The sequence below is a fragment of the Macaca nemestrina genome, chromosome 1 (genome assembly GCF_043159975.1).
Source record: "Macaca nemestrina isolate mMacNem1 chromosome 1, mMacNem.hap1, whole genome shotgun sequence".
Classification (NCBI taxonomy): domain Eukaryota; kingdom Metazoa; phylum Chordata; class Mammalia; order Primates; family Cercopithecidae; genus Macaca; species Macaca nemestrina.
In genome coordinates this window covers 63,694,394-63,715,463 of record NC_092125.1, presented here as the reverse complement: position 1 = coordinate 63,715,463, position 21,070 = coordinate 63,694,394, and the positions used below count along the sequence as shown (strand labels likewise).

At 55.0% G+C, this 21,070-nt stretch overlaps 1 protein-coding gene across 4 annotated transcripts in view; it reads right to left on the bottom strand.

Moving 5' to 3' along the window:
- Nucleotides 1–5,665: 5,665 nt before the first annotated feature.
- The window catches only part of LOC105484819 (cyclin dependent kinase 18), a 30,898-nt gene continuing 15,493 nt past the window's right edge, over nucleotides 5,666–21,070 (bottom strand). Inside the window, exons 1-15 of one of the 4 annotated variants that reach the window (XM_011746831.3) lie at nucleotides 17,735–20,412; nucleotides 17,313–17,545; nucleotides 16,671–16,796; nucleotides 15,831–15,887; nucleotides 14,872–14,986; nucleotides 14,590–14,684; nucleotides 14,224–14,286; nucleotides 13,149–13,272; nucleotides 12,898–13,018; nucleotides 12,010–12,107; nucleotides 11,675–11,780; nucleotides 11,539–11,581; nucleotides 10,757–10,847; nucleotides 10,429–10,506; nucleotides 5,666–9,794 (exon numbers count right to left, since the gene is read on the bottom strand). In XM_011746831.3, coding sequence (XP_011745133.2) covers nucleotides 9,760–9,794; nucleotides 10,429–10,506; nucleotides 10,757–10,847; nucleotides 11,539–11,581; nucleotides 11,675–11,780; nucleotides 12,010–12,107; nucleotides 12,898–13,018; nucleotides 13,149–13,272; nucleotides 14,224–14,286; nucleotides 14,590–14,684; nucleotides 14,872–14,986; nucleotides 15,831–15,887; nucleotides 16,671–16,796; nucleotides 17,313–17,545; nucleotides 17,735–18,119 — 1,770 coding nt within the window. In that variant the 5' untranslated portion in view covers nucleotides 18,120–20,412 and the 3' untranslated portion in view covers nucleotides 5,666–9,759. Of the gene's footprint in view, nucleotides 9,795–10,428; nucleotides 10,507–10,756; nucleotides 10,848–11,538; nucleotides 11,582–11,674; nucleotides 11,781–12,009; nucleotides 12,108–12,897; nucleotides 13,019–13,148; nucleotides 13,273–14,223; nucleotides 14,287–14,589; nucleotides 14,685–14,871; nucleotides 14,987–15,830; nucleotides 15,888–16,670; nucleotides 16,797–17,312; nucleotides 17,546–17,734; nucleotides 20,413–21,070 lie in introns of those variants that run through there. The other 3 variants (XM_011746832.3, XM_024793780.2, XM_024793781.2) reach the window with 3 other exon arrangements.

Genomic DNA, 21,070 nt, shown 5'->3' with positions numbered 1-21,070 from the left:
GGGACTACAGGCATGCACCACCATGCCTGGCTACTTTTTAAGTATTTTGTAGAAACAAGGTCTTGCTATATTGCCCAGCCTGGTTTCGAACCCCTTGCCTCAAGTAATCCTCCCGCTTTAGCCTCCCAAAGCACTGGGATTACAGGTGTGAGTCACTGGACCTGGACCCAAGGAGTTTTTTTTTTTCTTTGTTTTTTGAGACAGTCTCACTCTGTTGCCCAGGCTAGAGGGCAGTGGCACCATCTCAGCTCACTGCAACCTCTGCCTCCCGGTTCACGCAATTCTCATGCCTCAGCCTCCTGAGTAGCTGGGATTACAGGTGCATGCCACCACGCCCAGCTAATTTTTGCATTTTTAATAGAAACGGGGTTTTACCATGTTGGCCAGACTGGTCTTGAACTCCTGACCTCAGGTGATCCACCTGCCTCGGCCTCTCAAAGTGCTGGGATTACAGGCGTGAGCCACCGTGCCTGGCTCCCAAAAGTTTTAATAAATGTCTCTTAACTTTTAAAAAGTTTTAAAATTTAGGTAATGTTTGTTAAGTTCATCGCCTTTTGCCTAACATCTATCTGTTAGAATAAGTGACACCAGAATTCCCAAACTCTAATGGCATTTTGGGAAGATAGGTAGTTCTCCATACACAGAAAGGGTTTTATTCACTTGTGTGCCCCACGGAACCATTCCTCCTTTTAGTAAGAAACCTTTGGCTCCTGGTCACAGCCCTCACAGTGACACAGAGAAGGCAGGTGATGCCTGCTTCTACCCTCAGGGAAAGATGACATAACAGCAGCTTACACTGTGTAGTGCTTTCTACATGACCAGGAAATTATTCTTCTTCTTCCTCTTCCTCTTCTTCCTCCTCTTTCTCTACCTCTTCTTCCTCTCCTTCCTCTTCTTCCTCTTTTTTCCTCTTCTTCTCTTCTCCTTCCTCTTTTTTTTTTTTTTGTTTGAGATAGAGTCTTGCTCTGTTGCTTAAGCTGGAGTGCAGTGGCACAATCTCGGCTCACCACAACCTCCGCCTCCCAGGTTCAAGTGATTCTCCTGCCTCAGCCTCCTGGGTAGCTGGGATTACAGGCATGCACCACCATGCCTGGCTAATTTTTGTATTTTTAGTAGAGACAGCATTTCACTATGTTGGCCAGGCTGCTCTCGAATTCCTGACCTCATGAGCTGCTCACCTTGACCTCCCAAAGTGCTAGGATTACAGGCGTGAGCCACCGTGCCTGGGCTCTGTGTGCTTTTCATATACTAATTCATTTAATCCACACTCATCCTATGATCACCCCATTTTGCACGTGGGGAAACTGAGGCAGAGAGAAGCCATGCTATGTGGCTAAGGTCATACAACTAGGATGTGGTGGTGCCAGGATTCAGGCTGAGGCAGCCTGGCACAGGACTGCCTCTATTGCTTGTAAATCTCAACCTTGTCTCACCCCCACTCTTCTTCTTCTACAGAGAAGCCAGGCAGTAAATTCCATTATCAAGTGGAACATTGGCCAGAGGTGTGGAATCACAGGTGGCTGAAGGCACCCACTCAAGCCATCTGCCCAAGGCAGGAAACAGTACTGAGCCCTAACCTCTGGCCCCATCCCCTGTTCTCTGAGGTGGCCCTCCTACTCTCATCAACTCCAATGTTAAGAATCTCAGATTGAGGGCTGGGCATGGTGGCTCATGACTGTAATCCCAGCACTTTGGGAGGCCGAGGCAGGTGGATCACTTGAGGCCAGGAGTTCAAGACCAACCTGGTCAACATGGCAAAACCCCATCTCCACTAAAAATACAAAAATTGGCCGGGCGCGGTGGCTCAAGCCTGTAATCCCAGCACTTTGGGAGGCCGAGACGGGAGAATCACGAGGTCAGGAGTTTGAGACCATCCTGGCTAAACCGGTGAAACCCCTTCTCTACTAAAAAATACAAAAAACCAGCCGGGCGAGGTGGCAGGCACCTGTAGTCCCAGCTACTCGGGAGGCTGAGGGAGAGAATGGCATAAACCCGGGAGGCGGAGCGTGCAGTGAGCTGAGATCTGGCCACTGCACTACAGCCTGGGCGACAGAGCGAGATTCCGTCTCAAAAAAAAAAAAAAAAAAAATACAAAAATTAACTGGATGTGGTGGCACATGCCTATAATCCCAGCTACTTGAGAGGCTGAGGCATGAGAATCGCTTGAATCCAGAAGGCAGAGGTTGTAGTGAGCCAAGATCATACCACTGCACTCCAGCCTAGGCAACAAAGTGAGACTGTGTCTCAAAAAAAAAAAAAAAAAAAAAAAATCCCAGATTAGTTCATTCCCACACCCCAGAATCAGTCCTAGGTCCTGAAAAGCCAAGTCTGGCCTCAAAGCCAGTGACAGGACTGAGAGGATACCCCTGGCATCCTGCAATCCAAGGACAATGGTGTTTGTCTAGCCCAGAATCATGCTTTGCCACATTCATCTGGCTTCTCTGAGGAATGTCTCATCTGCCAGTTACACTTTGCTACTCCACACAGCAAAAAAGAAAGATCCAAGGAATAGGGTCAGGCCGGGTGCAGATCTGGCCACTGCCTCCTCAGGAACCTGGCAAGACGTACCAGAGGCAGTGGTGCCCCTGGAATTCCCAAGTGGTTTCCCAGTCTGGGGAACAAAGCATTTACTACCTCAAGAGGCAGCAGATTTCACTTTGAGTGACACTGACCCAGTGCCTTTTATCATAAATTCTCTTTCCATGTTTACTTTCCCAGCTACGTTTAAAGCTCCCATGGAGAAAAACTCTGGGTTGAGGTCATTTTAAAAGTCTTGCAAAATATTTTAAGTAGGATGTTCTTAATACATTCTTGCTGATTGAGATCTTATCAAGAGTGAAGAATGCAAGAAATAAAAGCATATGATCTTCCGCTTTACTTCCAGGAGGGAGACAGCTGGAATTCCTGCTTGTGGAGAAGTGGGTGGAAGTGTGCAGAGTGAGGATGTGAAACTTACTTACCTAGCACTCTGGGTCAGGCCCCTCCTGAATATTCTTTCTTTCTTTTTTTTTTTTTTTTTTGAGACAGGGTCTCTGTCACCCAGGCTGGAGTGCAGTGGCGCGATCTCGGCTCACTGCAGCCTCTGCCTCCTGGGTTCAAACAATTCTCCTGTCTCAGCCTCCCAAGTAGCTGGGATTACAAGTGTCCACCACCACACTCGGCTAATTTTTGTATTTTTAGTAGAGACGGGGCTTCACCATGTTGGCCAGGCTGGTCTCGAACTCCTGGCCTCAAGTGATTCACCCGCCTTGGCCTCCAAAAGGGCTGGGATTACAGGTATGAGCCACCGCGCCCGGCCTGAATATTCATTCTTAAATCCTCACAACCTTGTGAAACAGGTGTTATCACTATCTCCATTTTACAGAAAGGGAAACTGAGGCACAAAGCAGTTAAGGAACGTTCCCAACTTGACACAGCTTGCAAGCCGTAGAGCTGGGATTTGAATCCAAGTCTGTGTGATTTTGGAGTCTGTGTGATATTTCCCTGGTTGTGGAAGATTCCTTCTCCCCAGGAACCCAGGACTCAGCCAATCCCTCCTCCAGGGAAAACATGAGGACATTAAAACATTTTATTGTTCTCGAAGAAAAAAAAAAAACTTGGCAAATTTTAATAGAATGACTAATGGACAACTGTCTTTCCCCCAAGTAGCTGAGACCTTAAGAAGCTGAGAGGAATAAAAGATTACATCCTAGCCGCCTCTGAGACGCTGAGCTACTAGGAGTGGGGTCTAAGTCAGAGTCAAGTTTGTATCCTGGGTACTGAAAACAGAGCCCGGCACAGAGTCTGGAACCATCTGGTGGATAATGAGTAAATTAGGGAGGGAGGAGCTCTGGAGAAGACAGGAAGATGAGGAACTGGGCTAGAAGTTTCTAGCCCAGAAAGGGGCAAGCAGGAGTGCTGACCACACGCAGGAGGGCAGCGGGGATCCTCCCAGCCACGCCCTGTCCATGCTTCAGCTCTCCATGTTTGCGTCACATCGCCAGGAAGGGCCCACGGGTGCAGGAGCAAGGGTTGATGCTTGGCATTGAGAACACACCTCAGGATCTGGAAGCTTGGGTGATTCAAGGGAGAGGCTACAAAATCTCCTTCCTTAGAGAAGAGGCTGGGTCAGATTATTGATCTCTGGATTTCAGTTACTCAGGGCCGCCCACTGAGTAATATCTAGTGCCCCCAAGGGGCACTGAGAGAAGGAAAAAGAAGCAGGAGGAAGGGAGAGGCGAAAGCAAGGGAGGAAGTGGAAGTGGCCATGTGGCACCTGCAATCTCATCAGAGCTACCCTTGGCCCCACCCGTCCTGTCTGGGAGAATTGGCACACACTCGCCTGGAGTCTGGGCACTGACCATCAGCAATGACGCCAGCCACCGGGCCTCCACAGCTAGGGTGGGAGCAGGGCCCCGGCGCCCAATGATGCCTTTAGTTGGCAGATGGCAGGAGGTTCTGAGGGTCCAGAAGAGGGGCTGGGTGATGGCAGGGGGCACTTGGTGGGGTGGGGGACAGTGACTTTTGCCCAACTCCCAGGTGCCTACTGGCTGCCTGTCAGACAATGCTTTTAGGTGACCAGAAGGCAAAGATTTCCCAGTCCCTGGAAACCAGATGCCCATTCTCCATGCAAACAACTGAGGTGGGATGTCCGTGCCAGCGCTGACACCTGCCCAGAGGCAGCTGCTCAGGTAGGCTGACCTGGGTTGGAACTGACAGTCCACCTTACTCCCTGTGTGGCCACGCAGGTTACCTAACCGTAGAGCCTCTGTGGCCCTCCCTGGGACTAGGATGACAGTCCCTCTCACAGCAACACAGGAGAGCAGGTGCTTCCCCTCCCCCTTCCCACCACACCTGCTGCTGCTCTACTACCACACGGGAGACCCTTCCTCTCCCTGCCCCAGCATCGTCCTCATAGGGACTGACATCTCCTATTAGACCCTCTGAGCCTTTAAAAACACAGGCCAGTGGCTTCCCATCTCAGAATAAAATCCAGAACCCCCACCACAGCCCACAAGCCCCCGCAAGAGTGAGCGGTTCTCAACCCTGGCTACATGTTAGGGTCATCTGAATCAATCTGAGCTGGGGTCGGATGGCAGCGCATCTTAAACACTTCCCAGGTGGATCTAATGGGCAGAGCCACTGCCCCACGTGATCCAGCCCTCCTGCCATGCTGCCTGGCTCACTCTGCCCTGGCCTCACTGCCTCTCACTCGTTCTCAAGCATGTTCACCTCAGGGCCTTTGTTGGAATACTCTGTCCCTGACAGTCCACCTGGCCCCCTTACACAACTTAGCTCACTTTTTTTTTTTTTTTGTACAGGGTCTTACTCTATTGCCCAGGCTGGACGGTAGTGGCATGATCACTGCTCACTGCAGCTCGACCTGGGTTCAGGTGATCCTCCTACCTCAGCCTCCTGAGTAGCTGAGACTACAGGCATAAGCCATCATGCTCAGCTAATTTTTTTTTTTTAATAGAGATAGGGTCTCGATATGTTGCCCAGGCTGATCTCAAACTCTTGGGCTCAAGCGATCTGCCTGCCTTGGCTTCCCAAAGTGCCGGAATTACAGGTGTGAGCCACCATGCCCAGCCCATAGCTCACTTCCGATGGAGAGGTCCCTCCCTGACCAGGCAGTTCCCCACCCTATGCTATCACATTCTTCCCCCTCAACCCTGCCCCTGCTTTATTTTGTCTCATCACACTTATGACCCCCTTGATATGCCTGTTGATTTGGATAACGTCTTATAACCTCCACTGGAACATAAGCTCTATGAGAATAGGGGTTGTCCATCTTGTTCACAGATGTATGTCAGTGCCTAGCACAGCACTGGATGCACAGCAGGTTCTTGATAAAACCTGTTGTAATCAAGGCCATCTCTGCCGGCAGGTCTGAGCTTCTGGAAGGTGGGGGTGGAATGTCATGTATCTTGATGTCCTGGCATCTACCACAGGGCGAGGCATGGAGGCAGCTGTGGCCAATTCATGGTGCTGATGGTTTGCTTCTGGAGATAAAGGGGCTCAATGGGGGTGCTGTAGAGTGTCACGGCCAAAAGCAAGGGTCTGAGCAGAGATAGAGGTGGGGAGATGGCCCAAAGGAGGCTGGGATGCTTCAAGGAGGGAGGAAAGGAGCAGGCCTGCAACAGTGCCTGACACTTGGCTGGCCCAGGGGGCCTAGCAGGGTAGAGGAGTGGTAGCCTATTAGACATCAGCCCTGACCACTGGACCCAGACAGTAGGGGAACGGTGAGTGGGAGCCCACAGGAGGGTGAGGCAGGGGACAGCCAGCTCTAGATCCCACCGGGGTATAGGATGATGTGGGCAGTGCCAAGCATGGGAGCTGATATCACCCCCACCCTGTAGAGTTCAGCAAATAGGACATTTTGTCTGAAGCTGCAGGGCTGCTGCACGCCTCAAATGCCCCTGCCAAGTTGCCATGGTGGAGGGGAAGGCATCTGCACCCTGGATATTCCTGACCTGTCCCAGAAGCAGGCAGATGGCAAAAGTGAGGCCAGAGGGGGAAATGACTTGCAAAGGGCTGCTTTGGGCCGGGAATTCCTGCAGAATGGGGCAGGCTCCTGTTTTTGAGAGTCACTAGCATAAGGAAATGATTGCAGGGGTGCCCAGGAAACCGACACTCCAGGACATTGGGTTGTGTTGTAGCTCAGCCTGGTCCCTGGGAACCCAGTAGCAGCTCATGGCCAAAATCACTCAGCCCCTCTTCATGCCCGAACCCAGCTTCCTTCTCCGGAGCCATCACTTTTTGAGCACCAACCATATCCAAGGCCTGGTGTGGGCCTGTCCAGCTGAGTTCCACAACCCCAGGCTGGCCCGCATCCCCAGCCCTGGCAGCTTTCTAGGGCAGAAGCTCAGAGTGCCTGATGTCAGAAGTGTGTGTGCCTCCACCGCAGGGCCACAGCTGCAGCAGCAAGAATGGCTGCCCCCAGCGACTCCTAAAGATGCAGCCTCGCCGGGCCACCTCTGCCTGCCACAAGGATGGCCTTGCAAAGTGCTCCTTAAGGCAGCATCTGCCCATGTCCTTCCTTGTGTGTTTTCCTCCCTCCAGGGCCTCTGCACTGTCTCCACCTAACCCTCCTCACGCCTGCCACTCCTTGAAGACCACAGGGCTGGGGGGCAGACATCTGGGATTCTAATTTGGTATGTGACCCCAGGCTACCCCTGGGAGGCTCATGTCCTCATCTGCAAAGTGGGGAGAAAAGGGGGTTTCCACGAGGATTCAGTGAGATAATGCCTGGGCACAGGGCTGCCTGGCACCCAGCAGGGAGCTTAATAAATGTCTGGTTTCCAATTCCCACCACTGCATTTCCCAGCCCTTCTCCTCCCCTCAAGCATTAATTGTCTGAGTTACAATCCTACTTTGGTGTCTGGCTGTCTACAAGCAAAGTGAGGAGGTCTCGTTGGGTAGAACTGGTGCTGGGCTGAGAATGGAGCCCTGGCCCGCCCCTTATTTCCAGAGCCTTGGGAGACATCATCAGCCTCAGCATGAGCTTCCTCCTCTGGAAAGCAGCCACCCTCTCCAGTAACTGCAAACCATGCCGGCAAACTGCAAAGTGCTTAAGGCCAGGCATGAGGACAGGACACGAGGCAGGGATTGGGGCCTGGTATTCTCAGAGTGGTCTCGGGAAGAACAAACCTGGACACTGAGTTGGACAACAGCAGGATTCTGAGCACTTTGGGAGCTGTGTGTGATGTGGGCAGGGGTTGCGTCCAGATCAAAGATGGGGAGGTGGTGTAGGCAACAGCAGGAGGTGTATTCGAGGTCTGCAGTAATGCTTGCAGGGCCTGAATTACAGCAAGGCTCACACCCTCATCCTGCTGCCCTGGTCTTGGCCATCTCCCATGTCAACCCCATCTTGATCCTGCCTCCTCCCTCCCCAGAAGCCAAGGGGCCATTTGGTGCTGGGAACACAGGCATCATCTGCACGGCCAGACCCCAGACCCCTGCCCAGGAGTCCTTCTTTGCTCTCCTGGCCAGCCCCACCCCACAGGCACCAACTTGGGCCAATGCCAGGCCACAGGTCAGACTCCCAGGCCTGGGGCTCCTCTGCCTACCCACAACCACCAGTGATGCTCCTCAGCAAAAGCCAACTTCTCGCTCCAAACGCAGCAGCACCCAGGATACAGCAGGGGGAATGCTAGGCACCTGTCCCACAGCCTGGGGTGAGGCGGAGGTCAGAGATACACACAAATCAAACTCTCTCCTCATTTTATATATATATATACAACACACACACACACACACACGCACACAAGCACGCCCCACCCACACTCATTAGGCCTGGAGAGGGGCCTTCGGTTCTCCATCTTTGGCATCAATCTATCAAAATCAGCTTTTCTGTATGAGACCGCTCGCTCCTTTCTGTACAACATGAATTAAATATATTATCCGTCTCTGCGCTGAGTCACAGGATGTTCACAGTACCGTGGGGAGGAGTGGAGGGTGGGGGCCTGAGGTGGGCAGGGCAGGGGCCCTGGGTAGAAAGGTGAGGCTAGCCTCCCCTTGGCCTGTGCCATTCAGGATCAGTCCAGTGTTGAGGACACCTGGGGGATACAGAGGGGAGCCTTCTTCAGGGGCCCTGGCCCCCCAGGCTCCCGGCCCCCCGAGGCAAGTGTCTCAGCATCACAGCCTGCTCCTGGTCCACATTCCTCTACCTCAGATGGTGGCATCTATACCTCTCCCTGTCGTGGCTGCCCTCTGGGGTGGCAGGGGCTCGGGAAAGCTGGTATTGGGATCAGGTGGACACGAGCCACAAGGGCCGGGAAGAAGGGATGGGGAGGCTGTGCGACCCTCCGGGAGCTGAGGTCAGCCCGGTACCAGCGTCAGGGTGACTCTGCATATCTGGGTGCTGTCCCCAGGACCCTGACCAGGCCTGGCTAATCGGAGCCCCAGGATGATAAGATAAGCAGAAGCCACCTGGGGAAGGGGTGGACAGGCAGGAGCCGGTCACAGCTCCAAGGGCAGTGAGCACGCTACCACCTGCCAATTTAAGGCAACTCCATTCAGACTGGTGAGCTGGGTGGGGGCTGGCTGAGGTGGCAGGCGTGCAACTGGCGGACCCAGGCCACCTCCGGACATAGCTGGGCATCCAAGCATGCCGGCGCTGCTCAGCCACGGTTCAAGCCAGAGGGTGTCGGGGGAATGAGGGTGGGGTAGGGCTGATGGAAAGAAAGGGGACTACTACTCCTTTTGTTGCTGTGGGACACCTGCCAGGTAGGGCAGGCTTTGGCACACATGTGGTTACCTAGGATTCCAGGGTCCCAGAGAGCATGCCATGTCTCTTCTTGCTCTCAGAAGGGAAAAAGATGACACATCTGTGGGCTCCAAGGGACCAGAAAAGGGGACTACCAAACTGGCCCTAGGCAGGCCCCTGGGGGAGGAGGGTAAAGCCTGTATCCAGGGCACAGTGCCCATCCTGGCGCCTTAATTCTCTCGCCCATGTGCATCCCACGCAGGTGCCCAAACACTTCAGGGTGGGAAAGGGTACAAGGTCCCCCCTCCCTCTCATGTCTTCTCAGGGAAGCAGCTCATGCCAGCCCCAACGTGGGTAATGGAGGGGTTGGTATGCAGGTGAGGACTACTGGGGAGGCACGTGGGAAGCACAGAGAAGAAACAGCCGTGGCCAGCAGGGCTGCCAAACGGTCTTCTGGGCTGGCTGTCAGCCCTCGTTCTTCAGTCTTCCAAGGGCCACACAGGTTCCATCCTACCCGAATTTGTGGTCCATGTGATCTCTTGTCCTTTGGGCCACGGCAGGGTGGGCGCGGCTCAGAAGATGCTCTGCCGCCTGTTCTTCCCTCGTCCTGGAGAATGGAGGAGGTGGGGCTGCAGCGAAGAGGCTGGGCCAAGGCATACCCCAGACCAGCAGGGACAGTCACTGTCCCCCAGAGCTGCTCTGACAGAGCAAGCAAGGGCATGCACGCAGGAGGGGGTCCGACCTGGTGTCAAATCCCATCTCTGCTACTTACTAGCTGCATGTCTTGTGATTTAACCTCCCAGAGCCTCAGTTTCATTGACTATGAAATGGGGAACAGTAGTAGTACCAACTTCAAGGGGTGTTTTAAGGATTAAAGGACAGGATGCATGGGAAGCATTTGTCAATGTCCAAGGCCATTGACTGTTCTAGGAACAAAGGACCGTTCTCCCAGGATGGAATCTGATTAGAGAGCTCAGAGTTTGCAAAGAGAATGCACCAAAGACAGCATGCCTCTTTGCCAGGGCTACTGTCAAACACAATGTCCTGTCTGGGGTGAGGGTTGAAGAGGGAAGAGCTGGACGAGGAAGCCTAGGCAGGAGAAACCAACCCCTTCTCTGCTCCCTGAAGACTCCAAAGGGAAGAAAGTGGCGGAGGGACCATGGGATTCCCCACTGGGGAGGGGTAGCCTGTCCTGGCTTCCACTAACAAGGGAAGGGCTCCAGGAGAGCACAAGCCCCTACCTGGCTGCTGGAAGGCCAAGCCTCGGTAGCCTGGGTCCTTCTGGAGCTGGATCTCTTTCAGGGAGAAGATGGAGGCAGCTGGGGGAGAGGACATGGTGGAGAGAGAGCTGGGTGGAGCGGGACCAACTGAGCCCTGGAGGCAGCGTCTCATTTCCACTGTTTGCCCCCTCAGTTTGCAGTGAGAACCCCAGCAGGGGAGGCCAGGTGCCCAGGGCTGCTCAGCTGGGCCTGGGGCTTCTGGCCTCTTTGTTCTGGTTCTTCTACCCACACTCACCACCCCCTTTCCTTGGTTCTGGGTGGCCCTGCTCCCTGCCCGGACAACACTCACTGTCTTCAAGCTGGTGCACACGCTCTCCCAAAGATCGGAAGTAGGGGTGACTCAGGGCAGCCTCTGCTGACATGCGACTCTTGGATTCATACTGAAAGGCACAGGGTGGGGCTATTGGGCCCTGGCTGGGGGGCTGCAGGGAACCCTCTGAGCAGCAGGACTCTTGTGCTGGTTAGAGCACCAAGGTGGGTGGGGCTTGAGACTAACAGGAGAAGCCCTAGGTCAGCCTCCAGCCCCTACCACAAATCCAACCTCAAGCCATCTCAAGACTCAGGGGAAGGCTCCTTGGTCTCCAGCCACCAGAAAAAACCAGAAATGAAACTTGAGGACAGTGACCTTCTCTTGAGATAGAAATACAGATGCAAACCAACCATGATTAGAAGGAGAACATAGCGTTGTGCCGATAACGACCCTTCATCGTGTGCCTTAGAAGACAGGCACCACACTAAGTGTGTCCTGTCATCTCAATGTATCCTCACTGCCAGCTTATAAAATAGGAATTAATCCCACTTTGCAGTGGAGGAAACGGAGACATGGAGGAGCTCTGTAACTTGCCCAGAGCTACACAGCTAGTAACGGTTTGGGCTCGCAGTGCAGAGACTCCAGAGGATGTGTATGGAGGCCAGCGCTCCCCTGGGCCTTGGGGTGGAGAGTACAGGGAAGATGTTTCAAAGACGTGTGAACACACGAGCCACAGAAGTTGGGACGTAGGCCTAGCATGGGGCACGGGGACTTCGGCTCTTTGGCTGCCTCTCCCTGGGCCCCGCCGGGAGGTCACTCACCGGGAGCAGGCTGCTTAGGAGGTGGATGCCATCCGTATCCAACCTGCAAGGAGAAGGCGCGGACACAGGCTGTGCCTGAGCGGGGGTGGGAGAGCCAGGGCCACAGCAGGAGGGGCGGTGCGGGCGCAGGGGCTACCTGGGCGCGTGGTTGATGAGCGGCTGCGGGAGGTAGCGGGGGAAGCTGTAGGTGCCGAACTCGGAGAAGGCGGTCACGCCCGGCCACGTCTCTTCTGTGGGGGTCCCTGGGGAGACGAGAGAAGGTGGGGAGGGCCTGAGTGAGGCCCAGGGCCAAGGCCGACTTGAAAGGAATGCAACGTAGCAGGTGGGAGCAAAGATGGCCGAGGCCACAGGGGGGTCCCCGCCCGGGAGAGAACTAGGCGAGCCGCTCCTCCCCGTCCCGCTCGGCGCCTGGGCTGGACGGAGTTCCGGCGCCCCCTGGTGGTGAGAGGGGCGGAGCAGCGGGAGACTGACCGAGGAGGCGGAAGATGAGGTGCAGCTCCTCCTTGACTGTGGAGCCCGGGAAGAGGGGCCTCCCTGTGGCCATCTCGTAGTGGATGCAGCCCACGCCCCTGCGGGGAGCAAGGGGCAGGGGCGGCATCAGGCAGGGGCGGCCGCCCTTCCTAGGGCTGCTCCACCAGGGCACCAACGACGACCTGCCACAGCTGGCTGCAGGGGTCGTGGCTCTGGCGGCGGAGGGGTGGCCCAGGGCAGTGGAGGCTCCTAGAACTGCCCAGCCCCCACTACAGCCCCTCTCTGGGGGCTTCCCTGGGCTCGGGAAAGCTGCGACCTCTCCCCTTTCGCTCTGTGAGGTTTGGGTCTGTGCAGCCAGCGCCCATGTGGCAATTCTCTCAGCAGTGTTGTCTCAAACTCTCTCCACTGTGTGCCCCACTGGAAGAGAGAAGTACATAAATCCGTTCTCCGGGGGAACCTCGGGGCGGAGTCACAGCAGCCATTCATCACCACTGGCGGTTCGGCTTGCAATTTGGGCTGATTTTTCATTTTACACCAAATCATACGCTTGTTCATTTTAACATAAAAATAGTACTTCTCTTTCAAAATTTTCACTGGGACTGATGCTTGGGGAAGATTCATCGTATTTACTATAGGGGCCCTCCTGGACTCTCTGGGTCTCTGGTAACCTCCCACAGGCCCCTGGGGGAGGGTCTATTTAAGCCAGGGAAACCCTAACCGATTATATTTCAGACTTAATTTTTTAACATCTAGTTCAGCAGGATGTCACATGGCTTTTAGGCAAAGGAAGTTAGGAAGTTCTTCCCCGAGGCCCTTGGGGCAGCAAGAGAGTCTGGAGGTGTGGCCAGGCCTGTCCTCCCCTCCTCGGTCCCGACAGCGCTCACTCACCACATATCAATGGGGGTGGAGTACTCTGTGGATCCCAGCAGCACATCGGGGGGCCTGTACCACAGGGTCACCACCTCATTGGAGTAGGTCTTTGTGGGCACTGACTTGGCCCTGGCCAGTCCTGGGGGCAGACATGTCACTGGACCTCTGTCCACAGGTGCTGTGGGGTTGACTGCTATGCCCTCCCCCACTGCACCCACACCTTGAGGCACCCCAGTGGCATCAGACCCCGGCCCTAGCCCCAGCCTCACCGAAGTCGGCCAGCTTCAGCTCCCCCTTCTCGTTGATGAGCAGGTTCTGGGGCTTCAGGTCCCGGTGCAGGATCTTGCGGTGGTGACAGTAGGCGAGGCCCCGGAGCAGCTGGAACATGAAAATCTGGGAGAGGGGGAAGAGAAATGTGAGGTGGAAGGTGGTCCTAAGCCTCTGCTCCAAGGCTGGGACCGGGATGGGGGCAGGGGTTTGGCAGTGAGGTCAGCACAAGCCCCTCATTCTCCTGCCCACCCTGCAGCCCCCATCCTGGGCCCAACCCACACCAGGGAGTCCCATCCAGAGGGGAGGACACCAGGGATGCAGAAGAGGCAGTGAGTGTGGGGGAGGCCAGAGAAGTCTCAGTCAGGAGCACGGGGGTCAGGATGCCTGCCTATGTGGAGACATATGTGCTTGATCTTTTTTTTTTTTTCTTTTTGAGACAGCGTTTTACTCTGTCACCCAGGCTGGAATGCAGTGGCGTGATCATGGCTCACTGCGGCCTCAACCTCCCGGGTTCAAGTGGTCCTCCTGCCTCAGCCTCTCAAGCAGCTGGGACTATGGGTGCACGCTACTGTGCCAGGCTAATTTTTCAATTTTTAGTAGAGATGAGGTCTTGCCATGTTGCCCAGGCTGGTCTCAAACTCCTGGGTTCAAGCCATCTTCCTGCCCTGGCCTCCCAGTGCTGGGATTGCAGGCATGGGCCAACACGCCCAGCCTTGATTCTTTAACAAACACCAGAAGAGGTCATTCATAACCCCCAGTTTCCCCAGAAGCCTCCCTGCATTCTGGCAGGTAGCTCACACCCCCATTTGACAGATGGGGAAACTGATGTTCAGAGTTGGGAGTGGATTTTATACCAACAGCTAGACAGTGGCAGAGAGTGTGTGTCTGTTCCTGAGGTAAAGTGCTCAACCCAGTTCCTAGACTCGTTGATGGCACTGCCCTCTCTCTCTTTCCCAGGTGAGAAGGTCTGAGCCACCCCAGCAGCCGGATCCCTGGAGGTGAGAGTGGGTCCCCGCACTGGGCTTCTGAACAGGTGGCTGCCAAGATGGGGGGACCCTGCCCCTGAGGCCTCACCTTGACGTTGTGCATGCTCATGAGGTTCCCACAGTGATCCAGATACTGCTTCAGGTCACTGTCCTGGAACACAGAGCGTGACTCAGTCCTGCCCCATGGCCAGAAGCCCGGACACAGGCTGAGGAGAGGAAGCCCCTCCCTGGGAAGGACCCACGCCCACTAGTGGGACAGGTCCCTGGCTTGAGCCACCCCTAAGCCTGAGCTCTTGGCCCACTCCTGCACGGGAACATCTGAGAACCTGATTCCAGAACAAGGCCTGGTTCGCCCTCATCCCACCTCTCCCACTTCCTCAGCTTCCCACTCCCCTACCCACACCCTGTTTCTACCACAAGAGGGAGAGGCTGCCAGCCCCAGCCCGACTCTCACCAGGTACTCAAACACCAGGGTGAGGGACCGATCTGTGTGGATGAGGTCATGCAGGGTCACAATATTGGCGTGCTTCAGGTTCTTCAGCAGAGACACTGCGGGGAGACGGGCCTGCCTGGGTCCCCAGGACGCCATGTGTCCCCATACCCTCTTTTCTTGGGGTCAGCTCCAGGAGTCCCACTCCAGCAATGACCCTCCACCCCCAGCTCCTACCAGGGCGCAGGCTGGTGAACCCCTCCTCCTGAAGCCCCAGGGGGAGTGTGGGAGCCTAGGACGCTGTACCCTCTCGGATGGCAGTGCAGGGCGCTCCCTCCTCATGCTCCAGCCGGATCTCTTTCAGGGCCACGAGGTTCTCCGTCAGTTTGCTGCGCCCTTTGAAGACTGTGGCATAGGTGCCCTGGGATGGAGGGCCGCAGCGGTCCCAGGCACATTCAGGTGCTGCTGGCCTCTGCCCAGTGTCTCCCCATTTGTGCCTCTGCCTGGGCTATGACTGGGGCCTGAGTGCCCTTCCTCCCTTCACTGACATGCTGTTTCCTCCAAAGCCTACTTCCTCCAGGAAGCATCCCTAATGACCCCCAGTTGGAGTGAATCCGTCCTTCCTCTAAGCCCCAGCACGCCGTGTGCCCCTCTATGATAACACCAGGTTTTTTCTTCCCTATATGATGCTGATGTTTACACAGAGGTCACCTCTTTGGGCTCCTGGAGGGAAAGGGCTGTGTGTTGCCCTCTCTGTAAACCTTCACCCACCCCAGGCCTCTGCACAGTGACAACAGAAATACTTAAGTGATATAGCACTTCCTACGTGCCAGGCATTGTCTGCGTGCTGTACATAACCTGCCCAATCCTCGCAATAACCTTATGTGATAGGACAGTTACTATCTCATTGGACAGAGGAAGAAACTGAGGCACACAGAGAGGTCATGTAACTCACCAAAGGTCACAGAGCTAGTAAATGGCGGAGGTAGGTTTTGAACCCAGGCAAGAAGGACTTGAAGAAAAAAAAAAAAAAAGACTGGATTCTGCCCAGGGCCATGGCTACTCTATCCTCACGCCCTCCTTCAGGATCTGAGCCCACTTCAACCCCTGCCAAAGGCTGGGCCAGAGTGCACGACCAAGACTGTGCACCTCTATGGGGCAGGGGCCATGAGAGGGCCAACCAGAGAGGGCCGACCAGGGAGGTCTGCCCCTCCTCCAAGCCATCCTGCCTGGCTATTTGGAGAAGACCATACCCAGCCTCTTACCTCTCCCAGTTTGTCCAGTTTCACGTATGTTTCCAGTTTCCCAAAGCCAATGTCTGACTGAGAGGGAGAGACACAGAATGCCATGAGCTTGAAGCCCTTAGCAGCTCCACAGACATGACACCTCCCCCAACTCCAGCCTCTGGGAGGGAAGGGATGAGACCCCATGGTGGAAGGGGCTCGTTTTCCCTTTATCCCTGTGATAAAGGACAGAGCTCATGGAAGTGTGAGTTTCTTCCTCTCAGGACAGCCGAGAGTGTGGAGCCCAGGGCTGTGGCACCTGGGATTGTTGCACATCTTGGCTACCTGTGTCTCCGACTGAGACCACAAGCTCCTCCAGAGTGAACGCTGCCTTTTTTCCCATTTTACCTTGAGTGTCCAGTTCAGAACCCACCTACCTGACGGTGTGTCTCATCAGCACACTTCTAGCTCAGGTGTATCCAACCCTTAACAAGATGGATTCCCGGACCCCCTAGCCGGAGAGGCTGATTCTATAGGCGTCTGGAGGGGTCTTAGAGTCTGTGTTTTGTAAGATGTCCCAAACAGCTCTGATAGGCAGCTAGGACTGGAAGGCACATGCCAGCTGGCCTATTGATCTTAACCATGTGGAGATCGTGGGACCTGGTGTGGGCTTAGAGTCCCATTCTAGCCCAAGTGGGACCCATCTAGGAAATGGATGATGTAGGAGGACGATCTAGTTGAATGCACTCAAGCCAGCAGGTGGCGCCAGAGGCCCAGGAATCTTCCTGGAAACACCATATAGGCCTCAGCTGGGACTGATATGCCTGTGCTGGGAAGGGCATATCACCCCACCTTGTGTCCTCTGACCCTCTTGGGACTCACCAGGGAGGCCCGGCGGGACATGCGGCTGGGCGGCTTGGGCAGATCTGGGCTCTCCATCTGTAGCTTCTGTAGGAATTCCTGGGGCAGGCGGATATCCATGGGCAGAGAGAGCCTCTTGCTGACGTCCTGTGGTGACAGGGATGAGATGGGGACACCACTGTTGGCTTCAGGGTAGCTAGGGCTGTGGGGCCCCAGACGCTCACTCTGGACCTAGCGTTCCCTGCAGAACAACCATTCAGAGCCCAATCACAGGCTGTGACCCCAAGCTCACAGCTGCTCCCAGTGTGTGCTCAAGACATACACATGAACACCCGGGGCTGCTGTGTGACCTTAGCACAACCAGGTCACTCTCCGCCTCTCTGGGCCACAGTATCACCATCTGTGCAACATCAATCTCATGCCCTTACAGGCACTGATTCTGTAAGTATATTTTTTCATATATTTGGGCCTATGTGTGTGGATCAAATAGTCAAATTGTCTAGCCCTTGCTAAGTTCAGGAATGTTCTAAGCACTTGGCATAGATTAACCCATTTAATCCATGATGACCATTTTAAAGACAAGGAGACCATGGTGCACAGAGGTTGAGTAACTTGCTCAAAGTCACAGAGCTAATGAATGGCAGAGCTGGAATTTGAACTCACAAAGTCTGGCTGTAAGGCAGCTGCCCTCCTGTGCACACCCCTGTGCGTGCATCCTGCCACCTTCCGGGGCAGAGCTCCAGAGGCCCTCACCTCCATGGAGAAGCGGCGCTGGTTCTGCCGCCGCTGGAACTGCACGCCAGGGGACAGCTGCCCCAGCTCCTCCCCGCTGTCCGTTGGGGAGAAGGTGCTGCACTCCTGCGGGGGGTCTCTGCCAAGAGGACCGAGCTGCAAGTCTAAGAGGGACAGGCATCAGCTCCCCTCCCTGCCTCTCTGCCCTGAGGGAGAGGAGGGTAGCCCCCCCTCCCCCAGCCCTGTGCTCCTCTCCTAAGGCCAGTGGGGAGGGGGTGGGCAGGGAGGGGAAGGAGGTGCCTGGGGAGTGTCTGGTAAGTGGGAGAGGTGCTGGGTGGACCCAGACCTCTCACCCTCGTTCCGCCGGTTGTGGAGCTGGTTGAATTGCTCTGTGAATTCAGCCAAGGATTCTTCGATGGTCTCAGTGCGGGGCACTGACAGGGAGAAACGGCGCTTAAAGTTCTTCATCTTGTTCATGATCATGAGGGACCGGGCAGCCAGGTCCTGAGATGGGAGGTGTGAGAAGAGCAGGTGAAATGAACAAGGCATACCAGTCTGGGTCTCCACCAACTGGGAATTCAGCTGTCTCTTTCCATCAAGTTCTGTCGACCTGTATGCCACCATCACTGGGAGCCAGGGTTGTGTCTTCTCCAAAGTTTGACCCCCCTGAGAGTGGGTGTTCACCCTCTTCTTCCCAGTTACCCTCTTCCTCTCAGCAACTCTCAGCACTGCCCCCATCTCCCGCCAACAACCCACCCGGCCACACCCCGTGCAGTTCTCTATGGACCACTTAGTCCAGCAAAGTACTGGTCATAATAGCAGGCATGATGTGCAAAGAGGATCCTGAAGGCCCCCCAGACCTGAGCCCTTTAGCTGCTAGAGGTCTAGAGAGTTCTGGGGGAAGGGCTGGGGTGGCAGGGAGGGTGCCAGAACCGGGCAGTCATTGGGCCAGGAGAAATTTACTAACTTGTGTCCAAGGGCTTGAATGTGTCAACGGCCAGTAAATCTTACTGACCAAGGCCCATAAACTGAATGTCAGCTTGGCCAACACCCTTGGGACATGATTGGGTCCAAACCTCATTTCACCTCTGATACTGACACATGAAGGTCCCTGCTCTGGCACGCCCCAGGAGGCAAGAGGGGAAAAGGAGGAGGGAGGGGAAGAGTGCATCAGAGCTGGCCAGCTGCATCTCCTCTCCAGCTGAAATATGGGAGGTCAAGAACAGTGGAAGGTCTCAGGGCAAACACAGAGGCTTGCCAGAAATACAGTCGAGCCCTAGGGAAGATGAGGCCTGATCTCTGCTGGCCTCTTCCCAGGCCAGAGCCCTCCAGGCAGGCAGGTATCCCCTACTGAGAACACCATGCAGGAGCAGTGTGAGCTTTCTGCCCACCCCCACGGCCCTGTCCCCAACCATGAAAGCTTTCTTCTTCAGGCTCTCCAGCTCCTCGTGCCCTCTGGTCTTAGGGGAGGAGCACAGGGCTGGGGGAGGGGGGCTACCCTCCTCTCCCTCAGGACAGAGAGGCAGGGAGGGGAGCTGATGCCTGTCCCTCTTAGACTTGCAGCTCTATCCTCTTGGCAGAGACACCCCCATAGAGGATGCCCTGCTGGCCACCCAATGAGACCCATGCAACTGCTTTTTCCTGCAGACCCTCCTTTCTCCCTCCTGCCCTGAAAACCCAGAGCAGCACTGTCCCACCTCCCCTCCACTTCCCTTCATGGTTTCCTACATGCTCAGTGCAGCCCCCCGTCATCCTGCTCTGCACACATTGCCCTTGAGGCCTCACAAGGGCTTCTGCCCATGCCAGCAAGAAGGCACCACGGGGTGAGCCCTATGATGGGCTGCGCTGCACCCGCTCCCAGCTGTTACCCATGCATCAGGCACAGCCCACTCCTGGAGGATGCTCTCAGCCCTGCCACTGGCCAGCACCTGGTTGCCAAGGCGACCAGGCCTTTCCCGAATCCTCCTGGTTTAAGGGATTATGGATCAGTAACATGTTGGCTTTGCTTAATGATCACATCCTTCTGTCCTCAGCCAGCCTGCAAAGGGTCCTCTGTCTGGCAGCGCATGCTCCTGGCTGCCCCCAAACACAGCTCAGTGGTGGCCCTCCAGCCACCCTGATCCCAGCCGAGATTCATGGCTGGGTATGAACAGGCTCTCCTTCATTCCTTCAGCAGGCTGGCACCTCTCAGAGTGGAGGCCTCGTGTTTGCAGTGCTAGGAAGGTCCATCTCTGTCAGTGGGCCCTGAAGTCTCACTCAGTTCCACTCAATAAACAAACTGGCCGGGCATGGTGGCTCACGCCTATAATCCCAGCACTTTGGGAGGCTGAGGCAGGTGGATCACTTGAGGTCAGGAGTTCGAGACCAGCCTGGCCAAACATGGCGAAATCCTGTCTCTACTAAAAATACAAAAAAAATTAGTGGGGCGTGGTGGCACATGCCTGTGATCCCAGTTACTTGGGAGACTGAGGCAGGAGAATCGCTTGAACCCTGGAGGTGGAGGTTGCAGTGAGTGGAGATTGCGCCATTGCACTCCAGCCTGGGTGACAGAGCAAGACTCTGTCTCAAAAAACAAACAAACAAAAAAAAAAAACTGAACACCTAATATGCGCCAGCATTGTGCCAGGCATGAGGGTTTCAGAGGCAAGTAAAGGGTGGTCCCTATTCTCAAGGAACTCAGGGGCTGGTGATGCCTCCTTTGATGAGAAGGTAGCTGAAAGTGCTTCCTCTTTGGCTTCCTTGGCAAAGCCCACCAGCCTTGGACTTTCCTGATTCCCCATCCCTAAACTCCTTCCTGTCAGTCATCTTCAGCTGCTCCTCCATGGCTCTGTGCAATGTCTCAGGTCTGCTGTCTGCAGGACTCTTGCAGACAGGAAGCTTCCAGAGGGCAGCCACCAAGCCTCACACTTGTGTATAGCATCCAGGCCACTGGAGGCTTCGTGATGGTGGCAGGAGGTATGGGTCCCAGTGACAAGAGGACCCAGACACTCCTACCTGGTGACTCCCATTTCCAAGTAAGATAGGAGAGTGGAGATGGCCCCCTTTACAGATCAATTATTTTCTTTTTTTCTTTCTTTCTTTTTTTTTTTTTTTTTTTGAGATGGAGTCTCACTGTCACCCAAGCTGGAGTGCAGTGGTGTGATCTTGGCTCACTGCAACCTTCCGGGCTCAGGCAATTATCATGCCTCAGCCTCCCGAGTAGCTGGGATTACAGGCCTGCACCACCACACCCAGCTAATTTTTGTGTTTTCAGTAGAGACAGGGTTTCACCATGTTGGCTAGGCTGGTCTCGAACTCCTGACCTCAAGTGATCTGCCTGCCTCGACCTCCCAAAATGCTGGGATTACAGGCATGAGCCACTGCACTCAGCCAACTATTTTCAAAGACAGCTGAGCATTAGAATCACCAGGGAGCATTGTAAAAAAATTCAGATTCCTAGGTCTTACCCTGAGATTCTGGAACTGAGGTTCTGAGAATGGTGTCTGGGAAAATGCATTTGAAAAAACATCTCCAATGATGTACACCTGGAGCCGTGACCAGGAAACATCTAAGGTCCAGGTCAGGGACAGTTATCTGCCCAGGCTTCCAGACTACCCTCCTGTGCTGAGGCAGGGGATCTTCAGAGCAGGAGGCCCCCCACAGGAGAGAAAGTCTCTCTGTCCTGGAAGCCGGCGCATCTGCACGGCACC